We start from the raw sequence: 18,722 nt of genomic DNA, 5'->3' as shown, positions 1-18,722 counted from the left end.
TGTCAAATAAATTCCTCAATTTGTAATTAAATACAAATGCAAAATACTCAAAGTATTTGAAATACGCATTTCAAATACTTGTATTTGAAATACTGCCCATCCGTGGTATAAATAAACACAGAAGAACAAACAACGCACTTTCAATGATCACACAAACTTGTTATTCACCTTCCAGAGAAAACTAGAATATTACCACGCATATTTACAAATGTCAAAGGAACTGCACAAGGATAACAACGAAAAACAAAATTCCATTCTATAAAAAAAAAAACATAAAAAAAAACAAAAACGACTGCAGCACTTTACTCGCGTCTTACATGACCAAGAAAACCCGTAAATTAGTTGTTTCTCACCTGTCGATCGTATCCATTCGTCCCACAATATCCTTTACGAAAACATTTGAACACGAACTCCAAGAAGTCTCTCTCAGTCGAGAAAGAGGTCTATCGATAATCGACCAGTGTCGTCGTTGACTAGTTGCCACACACGTCACTCAAACCGTAGCAGGGATTGTTCCACAAATCCACGAAAATGCCGTAGTATCAAGCGAACACACACACAAAAAAAAACTACCCGAGACTGCAGTGACGACAGACAAACGACGGGAAGAAGGAAAGAAGTTTCAAAAGAACCACACACGAGTGAAACGGCAACAGTGCGGGACGAAAGGCCTTAACGCTGCCGACCTATCTCTTGCTCGTGTGTGCTCCCTGCGGCGATGACTGGATTTTTTTTCGGTTCCCTTCCCTTCTGAGATGTCTCAGCGTTCCTTTTCAGACAGTCAGAAGCTCACACACAACGTACATTTACCAGAATCGGAGCCCGTATGAGGGAAGCAAATGTTACATCGGAGCCGGTTCATTCGAAAAGTGCGGGGGAGCTGCGGAACTGCACGCAGTCCTGCGATTACGGGGATATTCATGAATATAAATTTGGCACTTTCAACCTTGGTAACGCGTTGTACATTACGTTTATATAATGTATGTGAGAAATTGAACAAGACTGCGCTTTTAAAACGTATATTAATGTCGGATAAACGCGCACGAACACCACCACGCCGCTCGACAAGGAAAAATATTTTTTTTTTTCACGTGGATACCCGATATTTGTTTTACGTAGTTGCGCCATGGTCTTCCTTCTCCGACATTGTGACGAAACCACTGGGAGCGCTACGGCCTTGGTTCACCAGCTCGACGGGACGTAGCAGGGAGGAGATGGAATGGGAATCATGACGTGACTTGTCTCGTCGGCCTCGTCGACCTTGTTCAATCGCGCACTACTTTTCCGAAGATACGGCGATTCGTTAGATATCTCTGTATGAGTGATGTTTTTGGGTTTTGCAGCGTCCCGCATATCTGTTCAGTCATGTTTTGTGAGCTCGAAATTTTGGTTCAGTATCCCTTTAAAGGGATAGTGAACTGGACATCTCAGTGTCTTTAATAAAGCGGCGCACTATCTTTTCATGAGTCGGCAACCCCTGGTGTGCGCGAGCACACGCAACGAAAATGACGTCATCATATCCCCCATTCACGCTTAATAAGTTCGAATGGGGGATATGATGACGGCGATTTCGTTGCAAATGCTCGCGCACACCGGCGGCTGCTGACTCATGGAAAGATAGTGCGCCGCTTATCACAGACACTGAACTGTTCGGTTCACCATCCCTTTAAGGTACGTAAACCCAACTTCTGGGACACATCTTCTCTTTTCAATTTTTTTTACTGCAGTTGGCGAAGACGTCTCTAACGTAGCACGATTGGCTATCGTTCAACAACCAAGCTCGAACAGTCTGCAGGCCTGCGTTTCCACTTGACTAACAAATAACTCGTCGGTTGCAGCGCGCATCTTGGTATTCTTCTTTTCGGTCAGACCCTTCTTGGGTTTATAGTCAGGGTTGCAGACAGCCGTAGCGTGTTTGCCTTTGCACTCTGAGCAGCACACGTCACGACGGCAGTCCCTCGATCGATGTCCCCTGGCTGTGCACTTGAGGCGTCTTCCAGACTGGCTAGACGACTTTTCTTCTCCCGCAGGATGATGTCACTACAGAATCCGCCTAAGTAAAAGTGTTCTGCTGTTCATGTTAAAAGACATTCTGTCACGTCCTCAGGCTGCCACGTACAGTGTTCAAATAGAAACAACAAATACAGGCGTCGTGAAGCACATGTACCACTGCGAAAATACGACCGTGTCGACTGCTCCTTATATACCGGTCAAATTTAAAGGCAATACATTTTCCGAGTGCCACCTCCGCCATTATTAGCTTTTAAGGTATGTTTCGTTTTGCTTACTGTTATGTATTGAATAGAATTAATGAACTGATTAACTGAAATTGGAACTTCGCGAGCTCGTTCTTGAAAGAAATGTAAAACCGTGAAAATTCTGGAACTTGAACAAACTTTAAAATTGCCAAACTCAATCTTTCAAAAAAAAAAAAAAAAAAAAAAAACAGGAAAGTTTTGAATTTTGTGGATTAAAACTTAAAACGTTGGAAACATTTCGAACCTTCGGAGGTTCGCGACATTTCTATTTATTGCATATACCCCTCGTACACCCTTAAATCGCCCAAAGGTTATAAGAAGAGGGGGTTTTTGATGACGTAAGCGATTAGAAGGGGTCACAACCAATATCATCAAGAAGACAGGGAGCGATTTTTCGGATGTAGCAAGGGAATGGCCGTGGTTTCACCTGTGTTACGTGACTTGTGACGTAATACGCGGGAATTTAAACATGGTTAAGTTTTGAAGTCGATGCCTAGAATGAACTTAATTATTCTTGTGATGACTGCTGCGAATACAGAAAGCAATGAACTTGTTTGTTAAATTTGCAAGACATATAAAACTGCTTTTTTTTTACCCACACAGAGATTGCTCGACGTATTTTTTTTTTTCAGTTTCATGAGCCCTTTAGGACATGGCGCAGCAGGTTTTCACTCTCTCCACTATAGTGATCTTTTGCTCGCTGGGTTCGCGCATAAACTTCATACTGCGAAACTGAACTTTACACTCCCTGACAATCGGATCAAATTTCCTCTGGTGCGCTCTTAAGCAAGTAAAGGTGCTCCAGAAACATTTGAGGGGCTTGGAAAGGTGCACCGGTAGAATCTCTGCAAAATGCAAAAGCTCACATGGAAGCAGCATACAAGGCAATCCTTGAGGAAGCATGCACAAGTGGTGGCCTTTAGGTTTAGAGCATCACAGACTAAAGGTTGCTCAAGCTACAGGGCTCATCAAAAGTGGCTTAACCTAACACTACATACAGCGCAACAGGAACTGCTAAGTTGTGCTTCATTAAGCCGGGAGCACTGGAGGACACGGGGTCGACTTGGTCAGAGGGCCGAAGAGTTGAGGGTTTGACACTGCAAGTGGATCCTACCACCTTCAAACAGGAATAGTGACTGATTGCGCTATATTGTGTTTCTTTTTGTACATAGTTTACAAGCCTTTGGGTGTTTCTATTTGTATATAGCTTCTATATAGCATTCTCTAAAATTCGTAGTATACGTTCATGAGGTACCGAAATAATGTTCTACATGGTGTACAAACACGTGTTTGCACAATAAAGTAGCCCCAGAAAGTAGCCACTTGATGTACCATTTCGTCACATTTTTCCCACCCATCCTGGCCCAGCATAAAAAAAAAATCCTTTGCTTGTGGGATTTTCTTTTTTCATTAACTGATACTGTCAGCTTTTTAAAAGAATGGCAACAGTTAAACAATGGCAAAACCGCGACCGTTTGTGCACACAAGAAATAAACACCACCTGCGAAACATTGAACGTGAAAGGTATTCGCCATCTTTAAAGAGCTTAACTTTAGCTGCTTCAAGACACTGGGCTTTATTTACATTGATTTAGGATGGACGTATGGTCCACTGGAAGGGCAACTCGTGTTGGCCGGAGTGTACGAGTAATGGGCAGCAAACTATAAAAAAAAGATGGTTGGATCTCACGATAGGAGCAGGGAAACAGGCTACTGCGAGGCGCCAACGCAGAGATATGCGCAGTCACATTCACAAGACAATCGAAGTCACAGTTACCATAATAGTAACGTTTATCGAAGTCACAGCCAGCCATGAGAATGAGTCTCACGCACTGATCGCACGTAGCCGACACAGCCTGTAGACACATCCCTCGGTGCAAAGCGTTTGAGGCGCTCGTCTTGTCGGTCCAAGTGCCAGCACCACGAAATTTGACGCCTTTAACTCTTACAAAGGTAAACAAAATGGTAACGCGTACGCGCCACACCCAATGACGTGACAAAATATAGCGCATACATTGTAGCTCTTCCCGTAGCAGACCAACACACCTAGGATGATGTGCGCCTGGCGTCACATTTTTAAAACCACGACCATTGTTACGTCCGAAAAATAGGCAAGGCCAGCGCCTCCCCCCCCCCCCCCCCCCCCCCTCCTTGAAACGTCATCACAGGATCGATGGATGGATGGATGAATGGGGGAGGTTGAACCCCTTGAATCGGGCGGCGGCTTGCGCCACCTAGCCAGTGTTATGCCACTGGTGGATCCACGCAGCACCGTCTACCTTGCGTCAGCATCATCAACAGCGCGTCTTGTAGCGCCTCACAAGGATCACGACGTCAGCACATGACGTCACTCGATCGATCACACACGAACGAAAATGTGTAAACTAAGGTGCCTTCATGTGCGCTTTGCTTAGGATGATGATATCTGGCTACTTTGCTCGCAAAACATCTTTTTTTTTTTTGTGAAGCAGGTTGAAGAGTGTTTCCCGGAACGAGCTCTTGGTATTTTGCTTCCGGCTATTTCTTTGTATTTTTCTGGCAAGCGCGGGCTGTCAGCATCGGGTACCACGAAAAATGCCACCACCCTACAGAGAACATTGAGTTGTGCCCTACCATAAACGGAAGAATATAGGCAAGCTATAGTGTAAGCCAGTATTTAATGTGTGGCCTACACACCTGGTTCTAGAGAAGAGGATATTTAGAATTTTTGACGAGAACATTAGTCTTAATGCAGAGGCCCCCAACAACGCGGCCCAAGAGCGAACCATCGTCACCTCTCACCTCTTCGCCCGCGTTCAGAGGGTACGGGCTCTTTCATCCATCACCTCAAAGCCGCCCGGTGCCACCGCATCTCCTCGAGCGGTCCCGACCGAGCGAGCAATTATGCAGAGGGAAGCGGCGTGGAAACCGCGGTGGCGGCCAGCGACGCGCGAGGGTGTCTGCTCACTCGGGGATCCAACGGTGCCACCCGATTCATCGGCCTTGTTAAGTCGCCGATCACGAGTCTCGATCGACAAGAAGCGGCGGCGGAATACTGAGAGCGAGCGTCGTCGCGTGGCCCCGTTCGCGGATGGCCCGTGTTCGCCTTTGACGCCAGGCTGCGTAAGGAACGAGCGAGAGCTCGCACTTCGGTGAATTTACCTATTCGCGACTCCAGAGACCTATAGGGGTCGCCACTATCGGGCAGATATGGCGGTTTAAAGCAGGTCGTGCCGTGCCATGTGCCGGCTCAACATACAACGCTCGGGTTTCAGCAGGCCGGCATTGGAGACTCAAAATAGTTTGCCCCGATACTTATGCACTACGTTTCATACAGGCGGTGATGTGTCGGCGTAAGCGAGCTTCCAGACGATTGACCTTCTTCGGGAAAACGATGGGAGGACGGCGGTGCTGATGAACGTTGATAAAAGCACAATGTCTGTTTACGCGCTAGCGTGGGAATTGCGTTCAAAGAGACCTGGGAAACACGCTGATACGATAGTAACAACAGAGACCGGAACAACTGTTCCACCGCGCCAACCGCTTACAACATGCAATCGCGGAGGCCACAAGAGACGAGCAGAAATCGCGAAAGGACCTGTTCTGTTTAGTTGAGTGTTTTCCCGCCAGGTGCCGTCTGTAGAAAATTTTTCCGCCTAATTTAGCGAAATCTTTTCCCGCCAAATTTAGCAGAAAATATTTCCGTCAAATTTAGAAAAATTTTTCCAACCAAATTTAGTGAAAATATTCCCGCCAAATTTAGCCGATGGTTTTCTCACAAATTTAGCAAAAAATGTTCCTCCAAAAACTTTAGCGGAAAATTTTCCGCTAAAATTAGCGGGTAGATAGGCTCACGACGTCACGGCCACGTGTGACGTTACGTGGCGCATGACGTCACGTGACACGTGGCGCTACCGACTAGACCAGGCACACACGCTTGCACGGCTTGGGAGCGAGTGCGGGTTTATATATGAGAAGTCTTTGCGAACGCAGGGCCCGATAACGCTATCGCGGCCCAATCTTAAAGGCGAAGCTTAAGTGTACCTCAAATCTTATTTTTTGCTTTTGAACTTCATACGCGATAGTTAGCCTACAAACCATTCCGTGAGTTCCGATGTCGAAGTCTGCAGCTATACACTTTCCCAGCGCTCATCGCTCAGGTCAAAAGTGCCGAGTCACTGGGCGGTGGACGCATGCGCGTCTACCGATATTTTGCGGAAGAAAGCTTTCGCGCATGCTAAATTAGTTCGCCAGCCCAGTAAACAAAAATGGCGGCAGGCAGAAGATGACTACTGGAAAGGTTCATAGCCAGGAGTGTTGCGGAACGGGCGCCCCTTATTCCATTCTAACTCTATTCCGGGGAATTAGAGTTTCTAACAATTCCATTCCTTTCAACTGCTAGGAATCGAGACACTAGGACTATTTCCGATCCTGGAATGGCTGCAAGCTACCATTATATTCCTCTAATTCCGATATATATATAAAAAAAGGCTTCTGACAGCTCCTTTCTGTTGCCAAAGAAAAAAAACAACACAACAACAACAGCATAAATTTGATGTTACCAAACGCAGAAACAACTGCAACAATGTAAAAAACGCGTCCCCAATGCACTCATTCTACTAAGCTGGACGGTGGTCGCACAAAGCGCTTCAAAGCACTTGGTGACACTGCAGACATGGACTGAGTGATCAAGCGTAAAATGCCTGCAACAGGCACCAAAGATTAAAACCATCAATTTTCTATGATATACATGGCCAGCCTGTTGTTTGTTTGATAAGGCCCTAGAAATATCTAGTTTGTGCGTGGCAGAAGAAGAAGCTACTTTCATCTCTGCTTCGAATACCTGCACAACAGCATCGCTACTACGCTGTCAGAAGCGACAAGCACAGAAAACCACTGAAAAAGTGCGATCCCAATTGTGCATGCACGAGGGACTGTAGGATCATATTACGAAACCTGTCTAAAAGGTATAAGTTTGCGTTTCATGCACGGTTCAAGCAATTTCTTACGATATTCAATTAATTTTTTTTTTTTCAGGCGAACACTAGAGCTCGTCATCTCGGAAAATAAAAACCTCTAAGCCGAACTAGCACAACTGAAGGGAACTAGTGCCCACTCAACGCCATCCCCTTCGCCCCGCAACCTAGGCAGGCCGCTGCACAACAACCGCTTTGTCACGTCTCGAGGCGCCAGGAACGACATCTTGTCCGTCTACAACTCTCCAATTTTTGGCGGTGCTCCAATGGGGACGTCACTTTCATTATCGAAGGAGCAAAAGCCGGCCAGAAAATAATAATAATAGATTTATTTACTATGTAAGTATGGTGGAAGCTGAGGATGAAAAGCTGTTCGAGCAGCTTGACTGACCCCCCTTAAGTACAAAGCAGGGGTAAGAAAAGTAAAATAAAAGAACACAATAATATATACAGTAATACAGGCTACTTCCATCACAAAACTAACAAAAAACACACACACAAAAAAAGAATTGACAAAAGTAACGTTTGTCTACACTAAGACACAGTATTAAATAGCTGAACACAAAGAAAAAACTCAATCGAAAAAGTTGCGAAATGTACTTCAGCGCGAGCGTTGTTTTCGCCAGATACTCTATTTGCCCGAAAACGTCCGCAAAAACGAGGACTGTCGCAAGAGTCACCGTCTCGCACCTGTGTGATTCCCCCAGTGCTGCGCATAATCCTTGAGATAACGTTTATGGCTGGGATTGACTCCCGCTGCCACGCGACAAAATGACGCAGAAGACGTGCTCCGTGCCTGCGCGAGTCAACTTTCCTGCACAACATCTGGAGTCGCCATCATTTTAGGGTGCGGTTGATCAGAGTAAAGGATGGCAAAGTTGGTAATAGTTCGTTATTTTTGTTCCCTCGTTTACGTTTGGGAACTCGGCAGCGTTGGTCAGGGAGTCAGAGTAGGATGCAATTGTATGACCACGACATTTTATGGGACTTGACGCCAACCGCGTTTGTTTGGTAGAAAGAATGCAATCTGCGGTGCCCTGCAAGCGATAAAAGTTTTAAAATAATGTGTATATATATATATACGCCTTGCTTTATTTTTGACGCAGCGAACGCGAGTAAAAGTTTTTAATGTCAAAACTTGCATTTTAAATTAGAGCATTAAAATTTCACCAAAACGTTTGCATTTCCGCATCGTCGGGATGCTATAATGACAGTAGATAGTCAACCACGTTCCATTTTTTGTGATTTTTTCTCCACCAAGGAACGATAGGAAGGTACACCAAAACATGGTTGTCAAAATTGATTAGATGTAATATAACGCCTGGCGTTTTGTTCCTGGGCTTTCTACGTTGGAGCGTGCTTCCCTGCCGCTGAAACCGTCGTGTGGTGAAAACGCCCTCAAGGGCCCAAACCTTCGGTGCACTTCCTTCGTGGAGACGATGATGACAATGTTTGCGGGTTTTATGACCAAGAAGTGTAGCTCATACAGCCCATGTATAATATAAATATCATACGCCATTTCTTCGCAGAGAGATTGAAAACCACGGACGTGACGGAAGCCCGAGGAGATCCCAGGTTCCTTCGCGGAACAAACCAGCGACGGAACCGCTTCGGTGGGAAACGATTTACCGCTCATTTGACAATGCTATTTGGTTCGTGAGACTAGCTGGTCGATATCTGCAGACCAGTTGTAAATTTCCTCAAATTTTTCATTAGACACAAAACCGAGAAAACAACAAAGACGGACACTGAAAACTAATCTTCATATTTCGGTCCTGGATTGCCAATTATCTATCTATCGTCATTGCTTGCCTTTCCGTTTACAGTTATTTGTATCAAGTCTGCAGGGTAGAGTTTCAGAATGTACGGATTTCAAGGCCGTTTTGGTGCCCACTGGGAATAGCCGGCCTATAATTTATTTTGCTTATACTATCTAAGAAAAAATTATATCAAGGTGAACTCCCGTCTGTCCCAGATATGAATCCCTGTTTCGTAAAATAATTTATTATTACTTCGTTTAAAACATACCGCCAGTCGTCAGGCCAAATCTGGTCGAATACATCAATATTATCAGACATATAAATATTTTTTTACAAATGACAGACACATTCGCACTATTTACAGGACAGGGTTCATCAATAACAACGTTGGGAGTAGTGGACAAGTACAGGTATACATGATATAAAGATTAGAAAACAGCGCCGTGTATATGTCCTTCTTGTCCTCGTGTTTTTCTAAGCTGCTTTCTAAAATTCACCGATAGGCGGTGGCATTCATCGATACATTTAACAACATAAAAAAAATTAATTCCTAAATGAATCAGTGTTAAAGTTACTAAAGCTACAAGGAATGATGTATTCGCTCTGCTGAGTTCTGTAATCACCGAGAGCTCCGCAGAGTGTGGCTTAGTATGCTCGCGGATCTCTGCTTTATGATGGGATATTTGGTGTTGTTATTGACTGAGGCCGCAATCTGATCGGCTCCGAGGCGATAACAAGATGCTCGCGGGACTCGCCTTGCCCTGCCTTTCTTAAGTTGTCAGTGACTACATTCTCATTACCAGGGTTAGTATAACTAGCGCAATTAAGTGTAACTAAAAACAAAAATATCTATCTGGCCGGTGAAAAAAAAAAAAGATCACTCGGGTTTTCGTTATTTTAGTACAAAAAAGGGCACATTAATACGTTAGACCCATCTTGCTGTAAAAATAAAGCGATTTCCAAATTCCGGTAAAAAAAAGCACGCTTTTCGTGTAAGGCTTGTCAAATAATGAGGCGCTGGAGAAAACCAGCCTTCAGAATTTAGTCCTTATCTTGAACGATATTTGTTCGCGTTCCGCCCGTTGAAAAGCATGCGGGAAGGGCCTCAACACGCACCTCGTATCGCTGCGCCGCAGTGTTCTTCCGTAGCATAAAGGACGTCTGCTTTCATCGCCGTCACCATAGCGACGAACGCCGAATTTTCCGAACGCCGCCTGCTAGCCAAAGTTCAATAGATTTGTAATGAGCAGCCTCAGACTGTCGCCGCGACGCTGCGTGAACGCAGGCTGAAGGTTTAACACGCTCCCCAGTGATAGACGCGCCGTCCGAAAAGGTCGTTGGGCTTTTGTTGCCATGGTGACGGCGATGAAAGCAGACGGCCTTTTCGCTGCGGAAGAACACTGCGGCGCAGCGATACGAGGTGAGTGCTGAGGCGCTTCCCGCATGCTTTTCAAGGGGCGGAACGCGAACAAAAAGAGTTATAAATAAGTACTTAACGCAGAAGGCTGGTTTTCTCCAGTGCCTCATATATTAACGAGCCTTACACGAAAAGCGTGTTTCTTTGGCCGCCCCGCGCCCTCTTTTTTTTATTTTTTATCCGTAACATGGGACTGAAGTATCAAACTGCCCAACGAGGAAAGAGGTCTGCACTGGACTTCCAGTTAGGAGCCAGGGTCTCCCAATCCATGGTATTTCAAAATAAATGGAACAGCTTTATTTGGGATGCTTTTTTGTTTTTCTTTGTATATGTTTTGTCGCGTGTATGTGGCTCCAAAAGTTGACATTTTCGATCGTTAGTGACATCAGTAACTTAAATGCTATTAATTCAAGCCCTGGACCAGCAAATTGCAATTTCCGTCTTTGTCCAAACTATTTTTAGCGCCTCATTTTGAAACATTTCTACGTGTGCGTTTAGTTGATAACCGATTAAAAAAAATACCAAATAAAACAACAAAACCAAAACAACAACAACAACAACAACAACACCACCCGAGCTAATTTTACTTGCCGCTTCAAAAACCTCAGGATACAATCAGGGGTTGCCTTCACCCTGCTCCTTTGAATCTTCGCCAATTAGCCTACCAAACCCTTATCCGACCAAGACTTTATTATTTATTGACTATGTGTGACTGAGTGCTTTCCGGATTTTTATGTAATTATGTTTTTCTGCTCTTTTTATTTTTTTGCTGAGTGTTTCTTTATATTATTATCATGAAAATGTGCCCCCCCCCCCTCCCTCTTATGTAATGTCACTAATGAGGATCTTTAACGGTATATGACGTATATGAGGTGTATCATCTTTAAGGTATATCATCGTATATGACTTCACCTTGAGGAAAGTTAGGCTAGACCTTGTGAAAGCGTCGGTTCTGATTCTTTGACGCCAAGTTGAGCTGTCTCTACGCTGGCGTAGCAAAAACTAAAGCATATTCCACAGTTAACCTTGCGCGCCCATTCAACGGATCAATATGAGAAAATTTAATAAATTAGCTTTAACTTTGAGTTCCTCTGATTTCTGCCAAAACCGGCGCAGACTCCTTCCGATTGTTGAAAGGTTTACTGAAGTCGCTGCACGTGACTCTTTTTTAATTTTTTTTTCGCCTTCAATTGCAGAGTTTGTACGTCTAACTCAAGCAGCGGCCTCGGTGGCCTCGAGGAAAGATGCCGCCTTACGGATCCGTTGGTGGGCCCAGACCTCGGTCGAGGCACTCGCAGTCGGACGAATACTCATTGGGGTGTAGGCGTCGTGCAGCTGATATTTCGTTCCCACATTAAAAATCTACTGACATAAATTTATCACCCGTCGTTCGTTGGGGCGTGTCGGATGGTCCTTGTCGATTTAAAACATAAACCCTTGAAACATAGTATTCCTTTTTAGTGAAGTAAACCGATTCACTATCCCATGGCCACCGCCTTTTGACTTTTAAGTGATGAGGCAAAGCTAGTTTTCGAAAAATGAATCACAACTCGAGCGTCGCCCCAACATAATGAAACTATAGCAAGGCCATCCTTGTGAAAGTCACTCCAATGATACCGTAACGAAAATTATCAGCCGCTTTTGAATTCAGGGCTGCAGGTTTCAAAACCGAGACGCCCGTCTCTTTGTAGAGGATCTCAGCGTAAACCCTGGACTTAATAATGTTTGGAGCGGGCGGACTGATTGGCGACTTCTTCCTTATGATAACGACGCCCTACCCAACCTTTTATGCGCAAACTCGCGGCTCTAACCTCACGCCGCTGTCATGGCGCTGCTGTCGGCGCATGCGCAGATGTATTAGTTGACGCGAATATGGTTTATGCGCACGCGGACGGCCCACACTTGCAGGTGTGGGCAAACGCGGATTTGTTTTTAAACAATTTGTTCGTTAAATAGTATAATGAACCATACAGTTATCTACGCTCTTGAGCGCATAGATTAACGGGTGGGCTCTAAGCAATGCTCCCGCGTCTACTTCCCCAAGAGGGCTGTCGTGCTTCCAACAACAACTGTGATCTTATGACAACAACAAAGCCCTTCACAAAAAAAAAAAAAAAAAGAAATATTGTAAAAGGATGAAAACATAAAGTTTACTGTCCCATTTATTTCTGTCTCTCTTACTGCCCTTACTCTTTCCCTTCTAGGTCTCATGATTTACCAGCATGACAAAACCATAAACAAGTCCAAAGAAAAACAAATATGCCGTGTAATGCCGAGCTTGCCGTGATCATGTAACAGTGAAACCCTGCTTAGTGTTACATTGCATACATCCGGGGGGATCGGTGGCCGAGTGGTCTAGCGCACACCAGCTCGGAGCACGTGGAGCGAAAGCTCGCGCTGCAGAACCCAGGGATCCTGGGTTCGAGCCCCACCCCTGCCCGTTTCGATCTGGATGAGCATCGTACCGGCGTGCGGTCGTGTATCACTACTGCGTGATGCACGTTAAAGACCCCAGGCTAGCGGCTGTACCGCACTGGCTAAATTGCTCATCTACAGCTGGGAGACTCGTCGCCCCTGTGAGGCAGACCAAGTTCTAGGCTGTATAAACACACACACAACCCAATTTTTTGCATACATCCTATTTTTAAAGGAAAATATACTTCAGGCATCGTCATTCACTTGCGAAGCTCACTCCGAAGATGACTGTGATCTGCTCAGCGGTGAAACAGACGCAAGGACATTTCTAGTGTGTGTGTACACTTAAAAAACGAAATAGACACCCACAATTAATCGTTTCTGGAGGAAATATTGACTCTGAAAAAGACAACTGCAATGGCGCAGCCTTTTATTACTATTATTATATATATAATACTTAAAAAAAACAAAAAAACATATATGTACTTTTTTTTCTGCTTTTGAAAAACGTGTTCGGGTTCGTGGCTTTTGAACACTTCGGAATGTTCCAATATCCCCACCAGTCTCCGAGTGACCCGCGAACGCCTTAATGAAACTTCCGGAATGCAGCCAGGACTAGCGAACGCGCCGACGGCGACCCAAGACGGCCAGCCATTGTTTCGACGAGAGAAGTTTGGCGGATCTGCTTCCTCGGGCAAGCTTCGGTATCGGTCAGGGAAATCTTGGTCGACAAGGTTTTTCGCCCAGATACCGGAGCGTGAACGTTGGTAATAGGTGCAGTGTACGGAAATAAGTTAAAGGTCGCCTAATTGGATCACAGAGCGAGGCCTGACCCTGGACCGAGTCGAAAGGACAACGCCTGCACCCCAAGGACTCACATGGCTGGTATGTTTTTGTGTGCATGTGCGCCAGACTTGCACGCACGTTACTAAAAAAGGTATAATCGATGAAAATGACATTCTGTTAAAAATATATTCAAATAGATTATCCGAGAAGAAAACTAATTGGCCGTTAACTCGAAAAAGTAACCGCTACTTTTTGTACTTCGATGTTCAGAACGACAGATTTTTCCGTTGGTTTGAAAACGAGTCTTTTAATACTGTCCATTATTGAAATAAAATCCCCGAATTTTAGGCTTCTCATCTTAATCCATTAATGTTGGTAATTCATTCTCCATTCGGAAACTTCGTTCCAGGATTTCTAGGCACGAAACTTGTAGAAACAAGGGGCGCCATTAAAAAGGGGAGGAAAAAATATTAACGGTTGCGGGTAATATTAGTTTTTTTTTTCAGGAGTAATCAGACTGGTTTGGGGAGTACTTCCTAATACAATCGAATGATTACAAAATTACCCCAAAAAGTAATGCGATACAAGTACTTTGATCGTACTTGTAATGAATACCGCACACGTCCTGTGTGTGTGTGTGCAGGGGACCCGAGGGGAAGCGCTCGATGAACGCCTGTTTTCCTGTCTTTCGTACACTCGAGGTTCACACCACCTTAATGATCCTGCAGAACGCGAAGCCAGCCAAACAAGGCGAACAGTACAAGGATCCCAGAGAACGATGAAGCGCATAGTACAACTAAATAATAATAATAAAAAAAAACACACACACGATGTTTGAGAAGATATTGGTATGGTGAAACGTGATGCTCATTGTTCCCGTGCAGATCACGCTTTTTGGGTCGAATCCTAACCTGAGTTTCGTCAGCCGCCCGGATCCCGGTATCGTTCGCCGTAAATAACTGTTTCCGTGTTCCATAAAAAAAAAAAAAAAAAAAAAAAAAAAGTCGATTAAACGCGTGTTGCACGGCCCGGGGTTAGAGGAGGAAAGGGGGGGGGGGGGGGGCGCACCTCTAGCTGCTCGTTTTCAGCGGCGTCGTGGAAGGGCGACTTGCCGAACTTGTCCGGCAGCAGGGCGGCGCCGTGGGCGAGCAGCCAGCGCAGGGTCTCCACGTGGCCCCTGCTGGCCGCAAAGTGCGCCGCGGTCGCACCGTCGTTGTCGCTCAGGTTCGGGTCCAGCCCCTGGTCCTCCACCTGCAAACCAAAGCGGTCGTCTTCAATGTCCACCCCACGTTTACCTTGGACCAGTGCACCAAATCTGTAAGAAGCGCTGGGTGTGGGTCCTTAGGAACCCCGTAGAGCAATAACGATATTTATCCTCGAGCGGTACGGAACCCAGACTTCATACACCTCTTTTACCACCGTCGTGGGCTTCATCGGCGCAGCGGGCGTAGGGCACACAAGGTCATGCAAGGTCACCCAAGATCACACGTATTAGCGACGTGCGCGAATGTATCTAGGAAGTCACATAGCTTCCGGTATACTGATGATGCTTGCCCAATCCCCGGTTCAAGGCGAGGAAAATGCTGCCATTCACGGCGAAGCAAATATCGTGATCGTGACGTCAGGAACGGAAACCGCAAGACGGCGCCACCGAAACATCTCGGCGCTAATAGGTCGTAATCAATAATACATCATCGGCCGTTACCTCGTCTGATTTGGAAGGCATCCGGCACTATGGGATACGCTTGAATCCGAGTCTTCCCCAAATACTGACGCGGCACTCGTGTCCAATAAGAGTTGAGCCGAGTTCAGGCCGAACACTGACGTAGCTCTCGCGTCCTATTCACATCCCCAGAGCACGTGCCCAACCAGTGGCGGACTCGAATAGTGGCGCGCACTTCTGGAAGCTGTCTATTTGTTGACGGAAATGAAGCTTTCGACCGCCCTCGAATCTAATATGTTTTTTTCTTTTTTTAGGTTTGGTGTGCTCTTGAATATTACGTGGCCGTCATCGAGCTCCGAAATAGGGTGGAGTTACGTGCAATTTCATAGTTTGCATTACGCTATTTCTTATATTTTGGCCACCGCACTGATGCTCGATATATTTGTTTAACTGCATATAATATATACAGTATATAATTATGTATACTGTATATATTATACCGTATATATACTGCATATAATTTTCCAGAGTTTGTTTACCGTGAAGGTAAGTGGAAGCACCAATGTTCTCTTACCGACGAAAAATTAATTTTATATTTATTTTGAACCTCTTTTTTAATTTGCAGCGCTATTGGAAAGTTCACTGCTGCTAAATTGATCATGAACCGGAAGTAAAATTATTGAAACACGCTTGTCGCGGAAGGGCGCATGAATTAATTAAACGATGGAGATGAAATAATTTGAATACGCGTGTTTTTATTTTTAAATATCTAGGAGCACAGAAGGGAAGAAAAAAAAAAAACTTAGACATAATAGAAACCAACATTACTTACCGCGAAAAGCAGTTGGCGAATAAATATTTTAAAAAAACATTGAATTTTAAATTAAAAAAAAAAAAAAAATAGGCACGTACAGATATTCCAAGCGGCACCTCCCAAGAATGAAATTATTAGGTTCATGAAGCACCGAATAATCATGAATGAAAGGAGGAAATGTGTCGCGATCAGTGCTTGCCTGGGAAAACTGGCCATGCATTTCACTAATAACTATGCATTGTTTCAGCTCGAGTGCAGACGAAGCCGACACTACGATGCAATAGGATTAATTCAGCAGCGTCAAAAGTGCGACTCACTTGGCCTTTTCCGTTTACGACCGGTTCAGCGATGATAGAACGGCTACAGAAACATGACGAACACCATTCATGGAGTTTGTCATATGCGCCTGGACGTACGGTAAATGCGAAGTAGACGGTAGCGTCAACCGAATACACGCATTTTCTTTTGAAACGATTGTCGGCTTCACCAAATGCGTCGACTAGTGTTGACATCAGCAACGAGCAAGTGCAGCCTCCGAAACGATGAGACAGTGCGCGCCAGCGTTGTGCCAACCGGAGCTGGAACATCTGGCAGAGAGCCTCTTCAGACGATCCCCGCTTTGTTTTCCTTAGATCGAGTGCGAACCATTGTTGTACAAGCGGACAATTTACCTGTCATAAACGAATGTTGCAGGGAAAAAAAAAAAAAGAAAAAGGAAGAAACAGGCAGCTGGATAGCAGAGCCGGGTGCTGCGCCGTCATATTTAATGTTAAAGAAGAAAAAAAAAAAGTTTAGTTTTGCGATGGGTGCAAACAGGGCGAGCATCTCGCTGCACTCCGAGAAGGACAACATAAATGTCACATGCTATGAAAATAATAATAAAAAAAGGCATTATTGAGAAAGGGAGCGGATTTACCGTACGAACATCTCTGCACTACGCTTTCTTTGGAGGTCGTTTAGCGATGCACGATGCTCTTAAATGTTTAAGTTTGAGAAAAGCTTGGAGTATTACCACTACTATGAAGACATAATTCGAGCTCAATAATTTATTAAAATCTAACGAAACTTTAGAAGCCGTAGTCTGGACATGAAAAGTCTGTTTATATAATTAGAAATTCTTTGACCACCAACAATGTGTTTAATAATTTAAACCGACCAACCCGATTTCAACCTCACATTGTTTTCAGTGTCATAATATATATATATATATATATATATATCAGTGTGTCGAACCGAAAAAAATACGGGTTCGGTTACGGTTCAGGTTCAGGTAAACTTATTTTGTTCCGGTTCAGTTCCGGTTCGATTAATTCGATCCGCGAACCGGTTCGCCAACCGGTTCGGGGCGCTGAACCGGTTCGCGAACCGGTTCGGAAATTATAAATGACAAATTGCACCATCAAAATAAATAACAAATAAAACATTTGAAATCAGCACATATGAAAAGGGATACATCGTAGTGTAAGGCTCAGGGATTTCTACCATGAATGGTTTCTTTATGTGCACTCAAAGGTTACCTCACCGACGTTTACGCATTCGGACTTCATCTAATTGGGTCCGACGCAGTAGCTGTAAAATCCGCGACCTTCTTACACACCCACTTACAAGAAGAACTCGCTAACTATCCCGCCACCTCGGCGTGTAAGCAATTGAAGGAACAGTGGGGAGAAAATACAGCTTTCTTTATTTGAACTATCCTTCGGTAACTCAAATTAGACCCTTAAAGAAGTTTTCATTAAACAAGATACGGAATATGAAAAACACTTCACCGAACGCAACGCCAGAAGGACGTAATAGGATAAATATTAAAATAGAAGAGTTCGCTGTCTCAGAAATATGTTAGCTTCTAAGTGCCTATACGAAACCGGATGCATTATTATCAAACTCCACAGCCTTTTCTTTTCTCATTCCGATGGAAGCAAGCTTCAAGAACTCGCGCGTTCTAGAAACGTGTTATGAAATGAGCACACAGCAACATTTAGGATTTACGAGATTATAGAAAATTAAATCCCGTGACGCGATTTTTTTTTTTTTTTTTTTTTGCACAGCCTTTTAATTTTTTTTCTTCCGTGCAAACCGCGACCAGCGCAATACTGGTTCCTATGTCAAGATTCATGGATGCAGCGTTTGTCAAGATTCATGGATGCAGCGTTTATATTCCTAAGACTGAGTGGAGAAGAAAAATATGTAAGCGAGGTGTGTGTCAGTTGACGGCACTTAAAAAACAAATGGCATTGATAGCACATTCATTGTCAACAGCGCGTGGCCGAACCGTTTTAACATGAGCCGGTAACCGTTATTTTTTTTCCGGTTCAGTTCCGGTTCGGGTTCATAGCGATAACAATATAACGGTTCGGGTTCGGGTTCAGTTCCGGAAAAAATACCGGTTCGGTTCCGGTTTTTGGTTCGGTTCGGTTCCGGTTCGACACCCTGATATATATATACATATATATCAGCGTGTCGAACCGAAAAAAATACAGGTTCGGTTACGGTTCAGGTTCAGGCAAATTTATTTTGTTTATTTTCAGCGCCCCGAACCGGTTCGCGAACCGGTTCGGGGCGCTGAACCGGTTCGAAAACCGGTTCGGAAATCATAAATGACAAATTGCAACATCAAAATAAATTACAAATAAAACATCTGAAATGAGCACATAC

The 18,722-nt window shown here is 44.6% G+C and overlaps 1 protein-coding gene across 1 annotated transcript in view; it reads right to left on the bottom strand.

Moving 5' to 3' along the window:
• The window catches only part of LOC8026358 (hyphally regulated cell wall protein 3), a 203,489-nt gene that overhangs the window by 68,402 nt on the left and 116,365 nt on the right, over positions 1–18,722 (bottom strand). The window contains exon 3 of the mRNA XM_042290878.1: positions 14,659–14,841. Within this exon, the coding sequence (XP_042146812.1) occupies positions 14,659–14,841 (183 nt within the window). The remainder of the gene's footprint in view (positions 1–14,658; positions 14,842–18,722) is intronic.

The sequence above is a fragment of the Ixodes scapularis genome, unplaced genomic scaffold (genome assembly GCF_016920785.2).
Source record: "Ixodes scapularis isolate PalLabHiFi unplaced genomic scaffold, ASM1692078v2 PGA_scaffold1__304_contigs__length_218370807, whole genome shotgun sequence".
NCBI lineage: Eukaryota > Metazoa > Arthropoda > Arachnida > Ixodida > Ixodidae > Ixodes > Ixodes scapularis.
This window is presented reverse-complemented; position numbering and strand designations above follow the sequence as displayed.